This window comes from Poromitra crassiceps (assembly GCF_964638095.1).
Source record: "Poromitra crassiceps genome assembly, chromosome: 6".
Taxonomy (NCBI): Eukaryota; Metazoa; Chordata; class Actinopteri; order Beryciformes; family Melamphaidae; genus Poromitra; species Poromitra crassiceps.
This window is the reverse complement of record NC_139627.1, coordinates 27,565,176-27,584,450: the sequence shown is the minus strand read 5'-3', so window position 1 is coordinate 27,584,450 and position 19,275 is coordinate 27,565,176. Positions and strand designations below refer to the sequence as shown.

Here is a 19,275-nt window from a genome sequence, read left to right as displayed (position 1 = left end):
GACTGTATTAACTACACCCCTCTAAACATTCCTTCTGGCCCCTGATACTGTATCTCAGGACAACTGGAACCGGGACCATGACCCATATCAAAACTGACGTTTTAGAAGTCTTCAATAAAACCACGGCTGGTCTGCAAATATGGAGAATTGAGGTGAGCAGAAGTTTGCCAGATCAATGTTTGCCTTGACCTACATTTGTGATAAGAATAAGACACATTGATGTTCAAATTTACATTTAATTCATTTGGCATATGATTCATTTTGTTCAGGACATGGCAATGGTGACCTTTCCCCCTAAGTCATATGGAAATTTTTTCGAGGACGACAGCTATGTTATTCTTTATGTAAGTACCACAGGTTTTCCTCATCCTAAATTTTGTATTTTAATCTGTTAGATAATTTATTATACCAGCAAAGCTAAATGACATATTTTTCCCAAGCAAGAATTCAGCTGGGAAAAACTGATAATCAAGAAATAACAAAAAAGAAATTTTGACAATTACTGATCCTGTTGTCACATAACATGACTGTGTCTGTGGCCTCTTCATTGTGCTGTCACGTAGACAAATAAAGTGGGCAGCTCTTTCACCTATGACATCCACTACTGGCTGGGGAGGGGCTCCTCTCAAGATGAACAGGGGGCCGCAGCTATCTACACCACTATGATGGATGAAGTCTTAGGGGGCATGGCTGTCCAGCACCGTGAGGTACAGGGCTATGAGAGTGACACCTTCCGCGGATACTTCAAAAAGGGACTTATGTGAGCAAATACGCATGCACACATGCCTCCAATTCATAATGTTCATTAGGCGCCTGTCTCATGAAGCAAGTTCATCAACGTGTCTGCAATTGCTAGCTTCACAAAACCAAACAATGGCAATCCCAGCTAAGTGGTCTGACAAAGAAGGTTATCAATTTGTTCTGTCAACCCAGCATTTTTGAATTTAGTTTTAGATTTTTTTTTAATAAGACTTTATTGATCCCATTGGGGAAATTGCAGCAGCAAAAGTAGTAGGATTCAGAGGCGAAATAATTATGATATGATCACACCTCTAGAATATAAAAATTATAATAGTACCACTAAAACACATTTGCTCATACCAGGTGTAATGGAGGGGATCTCCAGACTCTGCAAACTTAGAACTGGTGTCCCTCAGGGCTCAGTCCATGGGGTCCATGCTATTCTCTCTCTATACTAAATCCCTCTGCCATGTGAACTCCTCCATGACTTCTCCAATCACTGTTACACTGATGACACTCAACCCTACCTCCTCCCCCCCCTCAGATACACAAATTGATGTGTGCATCTCCGCATGTCTCAAAGACATCAGTGCATCACCTCAAGCTCTGTCTTGACAAAACAGAGATACTAGCTTTCTCCCTGGGAAACATTGCCCTCTCACAGACCTCTCCATCACCACTGTGTTGCCCCCTCAGACTGCCAAGAACCTTGAAGCATCCATGGTTGATAACTGTCATCATGGTCATCAGCTGATGCTATTTTTCCACAGCTACAAGAGGGGTGGTGTTGCCTCAGGAATGAAGCATGTAGAGACCAACACCTACAACATAAAACGACTGCTCCATGTCAAGGGACGAAAGAATGTAGTGGCAGGAGAGGTGAGGGGAAACAACCTGCATCTCAGATTCTCAACTAAATTCCACATAGCCTACTGGCCTAATTTTTTACTAATCTGTCCCTTTTTTGGTTGTACATTTGTGTGTAAAATGTTAGGGATGTTAGGAAATAGCAGTGTCAACTGCTGTTAGGATACAGGGTGTGTAGTGTAAAGGAAAAACCTGGGAAAAACCTAAGGAAAAATACATGGTGTCACATATTTTATAGAATTGTTGTCTTCTCCAGATTCGTGGAGGGATGTTATGATACGTCTTGAGGCAGGAGATCATAGTCATGACATCAGTCTGAGAGGACTTCCTCAATATTTAGAAGTTCTCACTGTGAGTAACCTTTAGACAAAGATAACTCGCAAACACATAAGCGAGTGAGGCATACAATTCAAGTTGAATGCAAAGACTTGAGAGGGAGAATGTAATGTTACAGACACTAACGTAGGAGCTACTAATTGTAGACTAGGCAGAGTAGCGGTCATAATAAACAATTAGTATACATTACATTAATATTCTCGAGCCAGGTTTATGTCCGGGATTTCGTAACAATTGGAGGGTTACGTCAGGGCGTTTTCGTAACGACCACCAATGAGGGAAACATTCATGATTTGTAGTTCAAATGTTAGTGGGTGCATGTAGTCGAGACGCCATACTTAGAGTCTGAGTCAAGTCTCAAGTCACGAGTGCTCAGGTTGAAATCCAAGTCACATATGGGTTTGAGTCTGAGTCCAAGTCTCCAAGTCGTGTCATATTAGCAAAAATAAATAAATAAAAATCTCTGAGTAATGAGATGCCTCTCACTATGGATACACCCCTATGCATATCGTCAGAAGCATCTACCACTATGGCAGGCTTGTGTGCTCATCTACCACAGCACATGAAGAAAAAGTAACTTGTATTACTACAAGCAAAGTGACATTCAATCGATAATTCTTACATGTAGGAATAGACAAATTATGCCTGCTCTCATTTAAACCTGAAATTTCCATATGTGCTCTCCATACGCAAAAGGTGAGAGAAATGCATGTCCCTACCGCAAAAGGGTTAGACCTACGTGAAGGAGACACTAGAAACAGGATGTACGCTGAAATAGAATGTAAGGGTGTGATAGGTGCTTATTGCCCGCTATCACACAGCAGGCAAACACCTGTGTCAACTTATTACAGACTGCATCTGATACCAATGTATATTAATCATTCATTTGTCATTGCCTTTCCCATTGCCAACAACTCGACCTGTCTACAGGTGGAAATGAGCTGGAACAGCTTCAACAAGGGAGATGTCTTCCTGTTAGACATAGGTAACCTCATTATCCAATGGAATGGGCCCAAGAGCAATCGCTTGGAGAGACTCAAGGTAAACCTTTAGACTAAATAATATGGACATTTCTGTCTTAATGTACAATACCATCCAAAGCCATAGAGAATATTAAAACCAGTGGTACTCAACTGGTCTAGCCTCACACCCCAGATTTTTCCTAAAATTTATTTCACAAAAATCACTCAGCCAAGTCTCTGAAATTGCTATTATGCTAAACCTTTGCTGAAACTGTTGAAGGTATTATCTTTAATTTTGTAGAAGTTACTGTCGAGACTCATACTGTTAAAGTGAATCATTGAAAAACCCTCCATTTTTATGTTGGAATTGAACTTGTGGAATAATATCCACAATATCATGTTAACTTTCTGGTAGAAGTGGATCTCTGAATCAATGTCATTTCACAATGTCACAAGTTTGTGATCTTGAAATTCAAGACTTAAAATCTGTGTTCATACATTTTCTTACCAGATTAGTCACTCACAAACAACATTTGACCTTAGGCTATTTCACAACACAACTAGTATGACATTTCCCCACTATTGCACGTCTATTTCACCTCCTTATCTCTTCAGGGTATGGCCCTGGCCAAGGACATCCGTGACAGAGAGAGGGGTGGGAGGGCACAGGTTACTGTGGTGGAAGGTGACAATGAGGAGTCATCGGAAGAGGCCATGAAATTGATGAAACAGCATCTCGGAGATAGACAGAATATCAGAGATTCCATCATCGCTGACGACGTGGTGGACAACAAGCTGAAAACTAGTGTCAAACTCTTCCTGTTAGTGCCTGTCACTTCTCGGTTCTTCACTTATTAGTTAAACAAAAAAATAAGTTGTGCTACTATCTCTAGTCTAGTTATCTTTCTCTTTCCTGATTAACAGTTAAAAATATACCTCAGTCAACCAATTCAGAAATGTGTGATCCCAAACATGACTTAACAGTTCTTGCTAAATCTAGTCTAACTTTGTGTGTTCTCTGATGGTAGTATCTCTGATGCCCAGGGGAACCTAGTGGTTCAAGAAGTGGCAGCGAAGCCTCTGAAACAGGAGCTCCTCGGTCATGAGGTTAGTCCTCAGAAGTAGTAAAGAGGGCTTTACAGTACTTTTAAAGGTGGAAGACTCTCATTGATGAGTTTGACTGATGTTTTTTCTGAAAGGGGAAATTGATACCTAGTACCTAGTATAAGTGGTGGTAAGTACTGATAAATATCAGATTTAAGTGGGGCCTGCCTGCCTCAGACTGGCTGTATAGTTTATTTCTTCTTGAGTTGGAACCAAAGTACCAAACCCAGTGCAGTTCCCTTTGCAACCTTAGTTTCCTGTGGTATGAATATAACATGATATACAAATTGCAGCTAATACAGAGCTTCACTTTTAATTGCTCTATTTAAGATCAACATTGTTTGGGTCAACTATTGCATTGATTTTTCAGGACTGCTATCTTCTGGACCAAGGTGGAACAAAAATTTTCATCTGGAAAGGAAAGAAGGCCTCAAAGAATGAACGCTCCGAGTCACTGGATAAAGCAGAAGTGAGCCTCGTCTTTGACATGACTAAAATTACATATTCAAAATTACTTTTTATGCTTGCTTTGATGTCCGCTGATTGACTGAAAATATAATTTTATGTTCGCGTCCATCTCAGATCATCATTATCGTCATCATAGGGCTGGATAATCGTTCATACCATTATACGGGTAGGCCTATATATTTGTAGCTAATTATATCCAACCCGCCAGTCCGCATTGTATGTTTTTAGAATCCACGGAAATGTAAGCTATGAACATCTCTGAACCAAAATACATTGTAATACATTAGCGGGTAGCCAATTAGCCTGCACACTGCAGCTAAAACATGATTGCTGCCTCAAATTGTCAAGACTTCTCTTCAACACAACTAACAAAACTTTCTGTCCCAAACTTGCCAACCATTATCTGTTTACAACCGAGCCACTGTAACTACTTGCACCCCAACCAGCCAGAGTGAGGTGTCAGCAGTCAGACGTATATATGGCCAGCCACTGTAATGAAACAGTCAAGAAAATAGCTTTTTCAAAAAATGTGAATCACCACAGCCATAAGGGATCATTGAGCATACAGGTATAAATGTGCACAGAAGATGTTAGGCTGATTATCTGATTGGTCCAGTATTATGCAAGATCAGCTGTGGACAGAACCACACGCTCAGACACACGACCAAACGCATGATCTCTCGCCTGGAGGAGATAAATATCAAGGTATTGAATTTTGTCAATATCACGCAGCCCTTCATTATCATATATGCCTTGGCAAGCCAACAGCATCTGTTTCTCATGGTTCCCACAGTCTAAACAAGCTCACAACACATGACGTATGATGTTACTGATCGCAAGAGGAAATACAATGGCATTCATATTAACTATAGTAGTAGTAGGTTAACCCCCCCCCACCCCCCCCCCCAAAGTGTCTTACACCAAAAGGTGCCCAGCCTACATACAAGACACTACAATCATATAATGCAGGAGCAATATCATGAGTGAAAGAACAAATATGATTTACCTCCATACTAATCCGTGTCTGTTGTGCAGGCATACATAAAGGCCAAGGGCTATCCTCCCTCGACGTATGTGGAGACAGTGAATGATGGGGCTGAGTCGGCTCTGTTCAAGCAGCTATTTCAGAGCTGGACCATCAGAGGGCAGACTGTGGGACTAGGAACCATAAACAGCCTGGGGAAAATTGGTGAGCTTTGTTCAAACAGCTTCTCTTTCTGTGTTGCCCTGATGTCTTTCTATTTGGGTTGCCTGATGGATTAGATTAGTGACCATCCAGGGTGTTGACCCTGCTTTCTGCCCAATGGATAGGCCTACATTAGACATATGCTGATCATTTTAATTAGGGATGCACCGTTGCCACTTTTTTGCAGGCCGAATACGAGTAGGCTACGAGAACTTACATTTGGGTACTTGCTTCAGCAGATGTTTTTGTTTTTTTTAAGCATGAGTTTTAGTCCTATTCTTTAGTTTATTTATATTTTACAAGATTACAGTTTGAACATTTGATTGACACATAATTTTTACTGAATGGAGCTTAAACGCACCATAAACTTTACTGAATGGACCTTGAACGCACCACCAATACAAATGATAAATTGGACAATTGGAAATTGGACGTAATCAGTGAATTTATGTTACTGAAAGGTATAGATTATAGGGGACATGTATACTGCAATATCTGGTAAGTTCCACAACACTAACACTGTATTTTCTGCTAGAAGAGCTAACTTAACCTGTAATTTAGACAAAGTTCTGTTAGCAGTTCAGTTGGGCTGAAGAGTTTAACATTATACCAACGTGAAAGACGTATAGAAGTATGTGGGCAGTGACGATTAATGGCTCTTATAGACGGTTTTAACTTGACAACAAAAACATTCTAAATTGAACCCCCGCTCACCTCCTGTTGCAGTGTTTGCTATGGACATAAAAAAAAAAAAACATTCAAGTGCAGGACTGACCATTCCGTGAAAACCGTCTATACAGCTGAGCGGCAAAAACAAAAGTAACGATGTCGAGTGAATATTTCTGCAGTTTGCCGAATGCTGAGAAAAAGGAAGTGCTGTGGGGTTGCGCTCTGGTGAAAACCGTCTATACTCCATTTTCATACGTAAATAGATGCGTCCGTTTCAAACGTTATTATCGTCACTGCCCACATACTTCCATGCGTCTTTCACGTTGGTATCATGTTAAGCAATACATTCACCAGTGGGCAGTAGAGAGTCAAATGTATGAGTGTGTATGTGGTTTTGCTCCGTTTCATGCATATCCGTAAGCTTTCGAGGACGGACAGAAAATGCACGAAATGAACACAGAGTACGGACAGAAGGCTCTGTCCGTCTCCGTCTTTAACGTAGAGTATAATTTGGCCTGAAACGGAGCAAAACCTCATACACACTCACTCATACATGACTCTCATACTGCCCACTGGTGAATGTATTGCTTAACATGATACCTATGGGCAGTGACGATTACACCGTTTGAAACGGATGCATCTATTGACGTATGAAAATGGAGTATAAATGAGCCATTACACCGTTTGAAACGGACGCATCTATTTACGTATGGAAATGGAGTATAAATTAGCCTTAAGCAAGACTAGCTGCAGTGTGCAGGCTAAGGGCTAATCGTGCATTCCTTTATAACTGGGAACTGGTAGTCTTACGACTTCAAAGGTCATGAGCTGGGAGGTGACGTCACCAGAGCTGGTATTTCCCATTCCAAATTCGTAGGCCTCAGCAGCCCCAACCTAAAAAATCCAAGATGGCTGCAGCAACAGTAGTTATAATCGTAGTAATGTTGTTTAGCACTTCTGTTTTGTTTATGTTTCATTAAATCAGCTGTACACACAGCACTGCATAACATCTATCTGTGTGGACATGAGGCTGCAGTGTTTGTATGCGCAAAATGCCACGAAATGCCATGTTATCAACTGTTATTGCTAACAATGGCTAGCCTGGCTAGCGACTGGATCTGACCAATGAACAGTGAACTTCCCAGCTCAAGTTTTCTGCAAATGGAACGCTAACAAAATGGATGTGACATTTTAGCCTCAACATCCCAGTTATTCCCAGGTATTTTGCGATAAAGGAATGCGCCATTAGTACCAATCTAGTGAATGGGCGAGCAAGGTCGGGAGCCAGCCGAGGTGTGCCTGCAGCTGATTACTGACCTATTTTTGCGCTCCAGGCAGGCAAAGCTTTCTCCATGCAAAACACGCTATGTGTAAACAGCAGTGTTGGGAGTAACTAGTTACTAAGTAACTAGTTACTAAGTAACTAGTTACTGTAACTAGTTACTAAGTAACTAGTTACTGTAACTTAACTACTTTTTTCAGTAACTAGTAATCTAACTAATTACTTTTTCAAATTCAGTAACTCAGTTACAGTTACTAAAATAGTAACTGGGCTAGTTACTAGTTACTTTAGGACATGAAAATAACAGACAACTTCAGAGGATTACCCAGTTTCTGATCCTCAGACCTAGTCTGGGGAGAGAGCTGCAGCCAGAGCCCCAGAGGCTAATGACCTTGATAGGCTATAAGCCTCCCCAATAAGCGAAGGTTCAATGCCACACTGTGGCACAGCAACACTAACATAATGTGTGCATTAATAACAATTGAAGCAGACTTTTAAAAGTAACGCAAAAGTTACTTTCCCTAGTAATTAATTACTTTGAAGTAACTGGTAACTTTAAGGTAATTAAATTACCTTTTGAGAGAAGTAACTAGTAACTGTAACTAATTACCAATTTTCAGTAACTTTCCCAACACTGGTAAACAACCAACCATGATCAGCCATGACAATATGTTTCTGAAAAATGGCGATTTCATTCTACTGTTGAGTGTTGAATCTGGCAACATTTCCTCTACCATGTACGAGGCAAGCCTGTCCACCTCTGATTTTGATGTTACCTGGTGAAAAGCAAACTTTTGCTGCTTGCTTGGGGTCGAGGCGGGCGACTCAGCTTGGCTCTGCGGGTCTCGCAACCAGCTTTGTGTTAGCATGTTGCCTCTGCAGTTACCCTGCTAGCCGGGCGCTTCTGGCTCATAATGCGCTCGTATGAGCCAGAAGCGCCCGGCTAGCGGGGTAACCTCTGCAGATGCTTTGAGAGGTTTGATGTCGTGTTCGCAGTGGTAGCTAGCTGCTTCTGTCCAGGGCAACGTTTGCAGTGTCACATTCTTGTTCTTCCTCGCAAAGAATGTGAGGTAATGTGCGTATCTCCACCCCTCAAAAGTTGTTGTAGAAGACGGCGGGGTGCTACTGGATTTTTTGGCAGATTGCAATCCAATTATTACGAGCTTATCACACTGCGCCCACTTCACTAGCCTGACGTATTACAGACCCCATCGCTGTATGTGGGTTTCTCTTATGGTTTACATTTAATTTCATTTTATTTTTTTGTCCAATATTCAAATATTCCAGAATTGCATGTTGTTAAACATACATATTATTTCTACATAAATATTATTTCTATCTAACCCTTTTTAGCCTGATTTAATTGTAAAACAGAATGTAAAAAGTTATGCAAAGCTTTCTGGGAAATTTAACCTGTGGAAGAGGAAAGTGGACTTAGTTCCCAGCATGCCCTGGGGTAGTGTGTTTTGTTTGTAGGTTTGTTTTGTCAATGTTTGTCAATTGTTTGTTTGTCAATGTGTTTTGGAGGTTAAAATGATTTATTGTTCTATTATGTTAGTTATTATCTGCAAAGTTATGTGTTGACTACGGTAATAGTGCTGTTCTGCATGCTAATACAAAGTTGAAATGTTGGCACCATGGGTGATTCTGGTGTGCAGTTAAGTGACCCCGTCTGATGGGGCACAGGATCTGCTATTAAAACTGATATCTTTTCTCTCTATACTTATCTTGCTAGTATGCAAGTAACGAGTTAAGTGTTTGATTAGAAACTGTAATGTGGTTACTGATATTAGGGGCAGTAGTGCCTTACACTACTGTTACCCCCATGAGCCTGTTGCTGCTTTCAGGTTAACGTCCCATTTGTAGCCATAAAGAGGTATCGGGTGCAGTCGTGTCAGTATCGGAGTACGTGTACAGTAAATGAGCACAGGATCGGACATGTATGTCTTGGTGCATTTCTAATTTTAACCATTGAATAATGAATTTAAATGTGCATCAAAACCAGATTAATGAGATTTAAACAATACTGTCAAGATATCATGTGTGCCATGTCCTTATATGCAGCTAAAGTTGAGCAGATCAAGTTTGATGCCACCTCCATGCATGCAAGACCTGACCTGGCTGCTCAGCAGAAGATGGTGGATGATGGAACAGGTGAAGCAGAGGTCAGGAACAACAAAACAATGTCAAACAATGTTTTATAGAGCCTATCTCAGATTCTTTGAACAATGACTCAACCCCTGACATTCCACAGTATGCATGAATCTGTTCATTTCTCAAAACAGGTATGGCGGATAGAGGACAATGAACTGGTCCCTGTGGACAAGAAGTGGCTGGGGCATTTCTATGGCAGTGACTGTTATCTCATCCTCTACAAATATGAAGTCGGCAACAGGAGGCACTACATGCTGTACATCTGGCAGGTCAGAAATGAAAATTAATTATCTGGGTGCTAAAGATAAGATAATAGACCACCATTGTTTGCTATCACGTTTGCAATGTCCACAGACAGACAAACAGACAGGCAGACATATAAACTCCTACTCAAAATGGCTTCTGTGGTAGTTCCCGCTACAATAGGTGTCTCCAGGACCACATTTTTCCATGATGACACACATACAGGAAGGTACTGTAATAAAATAAAATATGTAATAAAAGACGATAAATTAAATGTACATAATATAAAACTATATAGACAGTACAAATAAATGCAGAGAAATCTGTCATTTTTTGTTTTTGCCTTTGGGCTAATTTCATGGGCTCTACAAAAGTAGCTGATCGTATCCAACAATGTGAATCCTCTTGATGACATACAGTAGCTCTTGTCAACATCTCCGGGTCCACTGAGAAGCAAGTGGTTGAACTTGCTGCTTCTTTCCAGAGTTCAAATACATCACTGCATTTTTACACCAATCACGATTAAACTTAACTTCATGCTGCTTAATTGTCATTCAGGAATCTGATGTATCTATTGCGTTCCTGGTGTGACAGGACATCTTTCTTCACTTCGGATCTGTACTTTTGGATCATTGTTTCACATCTAGACGTGGGACGTATGTTTGATGGTCCCTCGTCCACTGCAGCAGATTCAGCTTCTTCAGTTTCAGGTGCCATTATATCCCATGCTGCTTGCGGAGGTCCCTTTTCTTGAACTTGATCTGTCTTGCAAGTCCTTGTTGATGAAAATGTGTTGTTTGTCTCTTTCATGAACAACTGTTCTTTCTGCATCATATCTGGTTTTGAAGTCCTCAAAGTCTCCTTTGAGGGCATTCTCAGCTCTTCAAGGAATGAACAGGGTCAGACGTGAGTGACAATACCTTTTGGGCTCCTTGTGTTTGTGGAAACTGGCACATCAGATGATGGCTGGCCATCTGCACTTCTGCATGGTTCCCAAGCCATAGGCAGATGGATCACCTTGAGAAGTTCATTGTGTAGGCCTACTGGATCATTTGCAATGTGAGCTTCTTGGTCTTGATCATCAACAGCTAGTGTTGTTCCTCCGTATAGTTCTCTTGTTCAGTTTTGTAGCGGTAATGACTGGCGAAGTCTGCAAAACACTTTTCACAACAGAATTTGTGTAGGGGCATGGACAGAGCACAGTCTGTGTAGTTTGTCTTCTCTTGCTTTTTACAAGTCCTCGTTTTCACTCTCATGAATAGCTGTTTCCTGTTTTCTACTTTTAAGCTCAGTGTGTTAACGCTGTTGATGTGTGTTGAGATGTGGCCTATTTTTCCTACAAAATGCAACATTATGCATTGATTATGCATTATGCATACAGCAGGAACTGAAAGTCATACTCAAAACATACACAAGGGGAGCTCAACTCCCCTGAATCTTATTGGTCACCTAGACAGAGTCTGAAAGCACGTCTCACACCAAATGCATGAGAGTTGACAACACTGATAATGCACTAATAACAACATATTTGCATGAAGCCAACAGAGAGCCACCCCTTAACAGCACTACAGCACTACACTACGATTTTTGGTGTAATTTTTACATAAGAAATCTTGAAACGAACTTGGGAAAACCAAAATATCCAAATGGAGATAGTATTTCCAATCAGAAGCACAGCCTCATGTGTTGCATTATGTTACTAATGTGTTTTGCAGTGTTTCATTCCCTTAAAGGTGATCATTTTGTTTGACATTTCTGGTGTAGGGTCGCCAGGCAAGTACAGCAGAACGCACCGCATCTGCTTTTCAGGCTGTCATACTGGATCAACAGTACAATGGAGAGCCTGTCCAGGTCCGTGTACCCATGGGCAAAGAACCTCTCCACCTTATGGCTATATTTAAAGGAAAGATGGTTATTTATGAGGTGAGTCTAACACAATGTTTTCATTCAAGTTTACCTCAAGAAACAAAATGAGTTCTCAGGTTTTACATAAATGTAATCGTTGACAGGAAGGAAGCTCAAGAGCCAGCTCCACACAGAACCATCCCTCTATGCGTCTTTTCCATGTTCGAGGCACGAACGAGTTCAACACCCAAGCCATCGAAGTCTCTGCACGTTGTTCATCCCTTAATTCCAATGATGTTTTTGTGCTCAGCACTGACACATACTGCTATCTGTGGTATGGAAAGGTACAAATCAACACATTTTTATTTGTGAAATGAGCATGAAGTCTGAAATTCAGACTAGATTACATTACATTACATTACATTACATTACGTCATTTGGCAGAAGCTTTTATCCAAAGCGACTTACAATAACACACTTTTTGTCAGCAATAGAGCAATCAACTATGGAGCACAGTATATGACAACTACAAATCCTGAAGGAACAGTGGTACGAGTTTAGTTTAGTTTAGGTTTTTTTTTTTTCTTTTTTCTTTTTTTTATAGAAAGAGAGAGAAAGAAGTTAGATCAAGAAGGGCCCAGATGGAGCCTGAAAAGGTGAGTCTTTAGTCTTTTCCGAAAGATCGGCAGTGATTCAGCAGTCCTGACCGAAGGTGGCAGCTCGTTCCACCATTGGGGTGCCAGGGACGATAAAAGTCGAGATCGGGATGAGTGACTTTTGAGCGCCCGTAGCGAAGGAGGGGCGAGGCGCCCTGCACTGGTGGAGGAGCGAAGGGAGCGGTGAGAGGTTTGGAACCTGACCATAGATTGCAGGTACAGGGGAGCTGACTGGTGTACTGCCCTGTAGGCCAGTACCAGTGTCTTGAATTTGATGCGAGCTGAGATGGGAAGCCAGTGGAGGTCCCGGAAGAGAGGAGTGACATGAGAGAATTTGGGTTGGTTGAATACCAGACGGGCTGCAGCGTTCTGAATGAGCTGAAGCGGTCGGATGTCGGTGGCAGGTAGGCCAGCCAGGAGCACGTTGCAGTAGTCCAGGCGAGGGATGATAAGTGACTGGACCAGGAGTTGAGTCGCTTCTCTTGTGAGGAAGGGACGGATTTTGCGGATGTTGTAGAGGGAGAACCTACAGGAGCGTGCTGTCGCAGCTATGTTGGCTGAGCAAGACAGCTGGTTGTCGAGGATCACCCCAAGGTTCTTAGCTGTTGTGGACTAGATGTTGTGGACACCAATTATATGAACTAGAAGTTAGCGCACGCGGAGCACACTCATTTCTACGGTGGAGACTCTGGAGACGATGCGCCATGGGCGCACTTTTTTGGGGTGTGTGACTAAACTCATGCTGAAATTTGGCACCGCACTCCTTCAGGCTCCTGGGAGCGCACTCCCCAAGGTTGAAGTCGATTGGATGAACAGTTCTCAAGATAAACCGTTCTTTGTGTTGCCAGTAGGTGGCGCTATGAGGATGCGTGTGTCAGAAATTGGACACCACACTCCGTCGGGTTCCCGGCAGCGCACTCCCCAAGGTTGAAGTCGATTGGATGAACAGTTCTCAAGATAAACCGTTCTTTGTGTTGCCAGTAGGTGGCGCTATGACGATGCGTGTGTCAGAAATTGGACACCACACTCCCATCGGGTTCCCGGCAGCGCACTCTCCAAGGTTGAAGTCGATCGGATGAACGGTTCTCGGCATAAACCGCTATTTGTGTTGCCATTAGTTGGCGCTATGACTATCTGTGTGTCTGAAATGGGGCAACGCACTCCGTCAGGTTCTCAGCTTCACTTCAAGCTTCTCAGCATAACTTCAAGTTATGAAGTTAATAGGATGAATGGTTCTCGAGATAAACTGCCTTTTGTGTTGCTAGTAGGTGGCGCTATAGAGCTGAACAGTCACGTGACGTTTCCCATTCATTTTCTCGATAGATATTTCGAAAAATCCTTATATAACGAGTTTTAAGGCTGGAACCAGCTGGGGGAAGATAACCAAAAAATGTATCCCTAAACCCCCCACCCCCCTACGTTGGGTTCCCGGCATTGCAATCCCCAAGGTTGAAACTGCTGCTTTGTGTGTTTTTTTGTTTTTTTTATCATGTGATACCATGTGCTTTATGTCTCTGTGTTTTTTACGCTCGCTGCAAATCAATTTGCCCTTCTGGGACACTTAATAAACTTGATTCTTGAATCTGAATCTTGAAGTCGATCGGATGAACGGTTCTCGAGATAAATTGCTGTTTGTGTTGCCAGTAGGTAGCGCTGTCCAAAAGTCATGAAATTCGGCACTGCACTCCGTCAGGTCCCCCTACTGTAAGCGCACTCCCCAAGGTTGGAGGTGATTGGAGCAATGGTGTGCGAGTTATGGCCATTAAAAATCTAAAACTTTACCGTCAAATCTAAAACTTTGCCCCCCTATGGGTCTATTTTTGTTCCTTTTTTTCCATGCAAGTTTCATACCACCAGACCCCTGAAAAGTGTCTCTGCAAAGTTTGTAGGCAATTGGAGCAACTGTGCGCCTTCCTACACTGAACGTACAGACGGACATAATGGCTCTCCAGTTATAACAGTAGGATAATGTTCCTCCACCACTAAAGGTTTCTGCAACAACAGCACAAATTGGCTTATGTGACAATAGCATGAACTGGACAGACCATTTTCACCTGTTTCAACAGCATGAAGGAAAAGCTCAATCAATCCTTTCCCTCAATTTAATACTCCATATCAAGGGGAAAAAATCTGCAAAATTACATTACAGGATATATTACAATTTATTCAAACTGAAAAGGTGTCAAACGTTATTCACTTACTGTGGTACGTACAGAGGAAGCAAACTCTTCATTTACTTTCATTAATTAACGCTGCCCTGTGTGCACTTTTCATGCACAAAGCATGTACTGTATTTGCATTTTAAGACATCATGCTCATTGTGTAAGTTCAAGGTTCAAACCTCAAATCTTCACAGGTTTGGTGACAAACTCATGAGATTTTTAACATCTTAACTGTATAACTGGATTCCTTGCAGGGCTGCAGTGGCGATGAGCGAGAGATGGGTAAATCTTTGGCAGACATCATATCCACAAGGGAGAAACATGTCATTGCTGAGGGCCAGGAACCTGCTCACTTCTGGGTCGATCTGGGTGGGAAGATGCAGTATGCCAATTGTAAAAGGTAGCAAGCATGACTCTTCAAGGACTTGTCCAACATACCACACAGAGACAACCTTGCGAGGCTGCTGGATTTGCGAGATCGCGATCAGCATTCGAGGAAGGAGGAGTCGGTCCTAAGTGATTGAAGTTAGCCTGTGATAAAACGGTGACAGACAGATTGTTCATCCAATCACCTGCAAAGTATTTTTTGAAAGCGCTTGTCCTTTAAACAGTTTCTATGGGGGGGAATACATCATTCTGTGTAACAAACCATCGGGCACATCAGGTTACGAGAGCTGCTGAGAAAGTCTCCTCCACATTTTCAGGGCAGTGTGAATGTTTTAAGTGTTTATAGCATGTTTTTGTATCTAAAAAAATCTAAGCCTTCCTAGGATTTATAGTATTATAGGATTCTAGTATTTGACGGGGTGGAAGGGGGGGACAACCTAAACCTTATTATTAAAATGGAATGACTATGATACACCCATGGTGCTAACATTGATTTTTACTATCACAAATTAAGTGGAGGACCCTGGAAAAGTTGTGTAACGACTAGACGGCAGAACAATTGTGACAGTTTTAGCAAGGATCACTGACTTGCATAATTACAAGAAGATTAAAGATGTTTATTGTCACTCCGGTTGCACAAGTACACTTGTGTGAAATTCTCCATGTGAGGGAACAAACTTTGATGTAAGCAATGAATATTAGTAGTAATAATATGGGACCTGTTCATTTTTAATGTCTCTTAAGGGTAAAATTTGTGGCATCCCAATATCTGAATATTGTTCTCTCACAGAGAGGTGCCTCAGATCTGTGACAAAGTTCCACTCTAATCCTCTCCAGACTTCAGGAGGATGGACATAACAATATCACCCCACGTTTGTTTGAGTGCTCCAACCAGACAGGACGCTTCTTGGCCACAGAGATCACCAACTTTGATCAGGAAGACCTGGACGAGGATGACATCATGCTGCTAGATATCTGGGATATGGTCAGGAGGACCTGTTTTAGATATCAAGGAATAGTTCAACCCTGAATACAAATCAGTCATGCATTATCTACTGATCCCCATGTCAGACAACCCAACTGAAGTTTGCAGGACTACCAACCACACAGTGAGTCTCCCATATGTTTACCTCGTTATCTCCTAAATATTCCATACTGACAATGTTGTGTGCAGTGCACTCTACAGAGCACTAGAGATAGACTGCTTGCTATAGGCACGTAAACATTGGTGCATTCTAGAACAAAGCATTGTCAGTAAGGGGGCAGGGGAGGGATCTGAGATCATGAGGTAAATATTGGACTTTTGGACCCACACTGCAATGTTTGGCTACAAAACGGGCTATTCTGCAAAAGGTGTTTAGAGAAATTTGGTGGACAATTTACACAGGAGCTAACTTGCTGTGAGGATGGTGGTCTTAAGAACTTGAATGGAGTTTTGACTGACGACTGACATGGGGTGAGTAGATAACCATATCTTGAATCTACAATCACTTGGCTATTCATTTCTAGAAGTATACAGTAACACTCATTAGATGTATTGCATAGCCATTTGCAACAATTTGATGACTTTAAGAAGCACATTGAGACGCTAAAATGTGCTTAATAAATATATATGTTTCTACATTTACATCTGGAATTACATAAAGCATGCATTTGACTAGCCAAATTGTAAAGAGCTACTTCAAAAACTCAACTCACTCATTTCCGTCAGGTGTTTTTGTGGATAGGCAATGGTGGCAATCGAGTGGAGAAAGAAGCAGCAGTTACAACAGCAGAGGAGTACCTGCGCTCCCACCCTGGTGGACGTGATGTGGATACTCCCATTGTGTTAGTTAAACAGGGCTTTGAGCCCCCGACCTTCACCGGATGGTTCCATGCCTGGGATCCACAAAAGTGGAGTGTATGTACAGTACAGTAGCTGGAAGAGAAATGGAAAACATTTCTAACTACAGCAATGCACTCTGCTAAATGTAATTGCTGCGGAATGAGTGTAATCATTTTGTCCGCAAGACTTTGCTGTTAACTTAAGTAAATCTGACTTTTATTTCACCAGAGAGGGAAATCCTATGAGGAGTTGAAGTCTGAACTTGGAGATGCCACTGATATCATCCAGATCACTGTGGTGAGGGTCAAATGCTCTGTTACCAAACCCCCTAGGTTTCCCATTCCCTTTTGGCTTCCTGAATCTCACTTTTTTGTATCTTTCTACAGGACAGGACAAAGAATTCTGCACAAAATACTACAAGAATGGGAATGCGTCCCCCCTCAGCCCTACCCACCTTCCCTGCTAAGACGCTGGCCAATCACCTGCCTGAGGACCTGCCAGATGGAGTTGACCCAACAAGGAAAGAGGTGACTCAGGAATTACAGTGATGTGCTTTACTCACATCCAGTGTGACTGTTTTGGATAGTGTTGCTGAATACATACAAACAGAATAGTGTATGAGATAAGTGCTGGAGAGGATATATATACCTTTATATAAGGGAAATACTGTGCACCAGACAATATCAACCAAGTCAACAAATTAATTATTTTGTTTAACAATTATCACCAAGTCAACAAATTAATTATTTTGTTTAACAATTATCTTGGTTACAACAAGAGAACATGCTACCACAGCACTCTGATAAATATAGTATAGCAGGCATGTCCAAAGTGCGGCCCGCGGCCCGATTTTAAGCGGCCCACGGCTTGTCTCACAAAATATACTATATACCGTATGTGGCCTGCCACAAAATATTAATCAAGCAAGTTCACTTTGCGTTTTTTCCGTTCACCTAACGATGACAGCACAATCATACAGTTTGTAGACAAGCACCAAGTAGAAACAACGCAGGCAGAACTAATGTTTTCAGATGGTAAACAGGAGTACAATTGTATTGTATGTGATTTTTTTTTTTTTTTTTGCACCACTTGATGTGAGAAGCAGCTGCGACCTAGCCTGGGTAAACCCAGCCTCCACGTGACCTCTATGTGCTATCAGTCACAAAGAAACTTACGCTACAGGCATAGCCTGTGACGTCACGTTAAAGGCTGAGTTTACCCAGGCTAGCTGCGACCCCCAGGTATTTCCACATTATCTAATCTAGCCCCCATTCAAAAAAGTTTGGACACCCCTGTAGTAGTATAGTATAGTTTCACTCACTCGAATTATGCATACCATCCCCCCGTGCCCATAGCAAAAAGCTAATATGCATGTTTTTCCCTATTTTCCAATATTTTACAGTACATGGTTTACAGCCTTAGGGCCTGTGTCCACCTGGCGTCTTTTCCTCAGGTCCAGCGTCTATTTTCAATTGTTTCCAATGGGAGGAGAGCGTATGCGAGCGCACACGGACGTGTAGAGAAAGTGCAGAGCGCCCAGCGTCTTTTTTCGGCGTTTTTGTGCGCCGACTCCCAGCGCTTCCAGCTGAAAATATTTTAACTTTTCAGAAAGACGCTGGTGTCGGCTGCTCCTTTTCTGGTAACTAATCATATGGAAAAACTATCGCAACAGAGACAGAACGGCTCAATTGTGGGAGCAGATCGGCTAGACACTTAATATTTCTGGTGAGTGTTGTGCTTACTGCTTTTAATAGCGTAGCCTACCTGTGTTGTTAGCTTGCTAGCTGTCAGCTATCAAGCTGAACTAACGTTACTTGCAGACTGCTTCCTTGTATATTGTGCGCTGGGATCAGCGTTCCCCAGCGCACTCCCAGCTTTTAACGTCGGAAAAAGAAGCTAGGTGGACACAGGCCCTTAGCTTGGACTCTGTGTGCTCATAAATATAGGATGAATATTCAGTTGTGACTCAGAAAGTTGACCTATGCCTCTCCTGTTTGTAGGAACACCTATCTGATGAGGAGTTTGCTCTGGTTCTCGGTGTTTCTCGGGTTCACTTCTACTCCATGCCAGTCTGGAAGCAACAGAATCTGAAGAAAGAGAAGGGTCTCTTCTAGGGGGAGACAGTGTACATACACCCTGTGCTCCATTTTGACAGCTTACAGTAGAAATTGTTAATTTTTGTTTTTATTGTAAAATGCCTGCTTAATATGCAGTGTGAAATTTTAGAAGGAAATTGATAAATCAGTGCATGTCATGCATTTGTGATTAATAGATATAAAACTGGACAATATAAAATAAGTTAGAGCTTCACTTCACTTTATTTATTTATTTTTATATAGAGAATAAATAACTCCTATCCTAGCTTAAATCTCAAATTTAAAGCAAAAC

At 41.9% G+C, this 19,275-nt stretch overlaps 1 protein-coding gene across 1 annotated transcript; it reads left to right on the top strand.

Moving 5' to 3' along the window:
* Positions 1–77: 77 nt before the first annotated feature.
* On the top strand, positions 78–19,001 carry vil1 (villin 1; the record flags this gene model as incomplete). The annotated part of the gene is made up of 19 exons (XM_083638513.1): positions 78–152; positions 270–344; positions 564–760; positions 1,512–1,620; positions 2,875–2,985; positions 3,522–3,727; positions 3,935–4,013; positions 4,381–4,479; positions 5,514–5,667; positions 9,680–9,780; positions 9,901–10,038; positions 11,777–11,935; positions 12,022–12,201; positions 14,930–15,075; positions 15,900–16,047; positions 16,774–16,962; positions 17,116–17,184; positions 17,274–17,414; positions 18,888–19,001. 19 exons carry the CDS (start codon positions 78–80, stop codon positions 18,999–19,001), a joined length of 2,490 nt encoding a protein of 829 aa, XP_083494639.1.
* Positions 19,002–19,275: the final 274 nt, after the last annotated feature.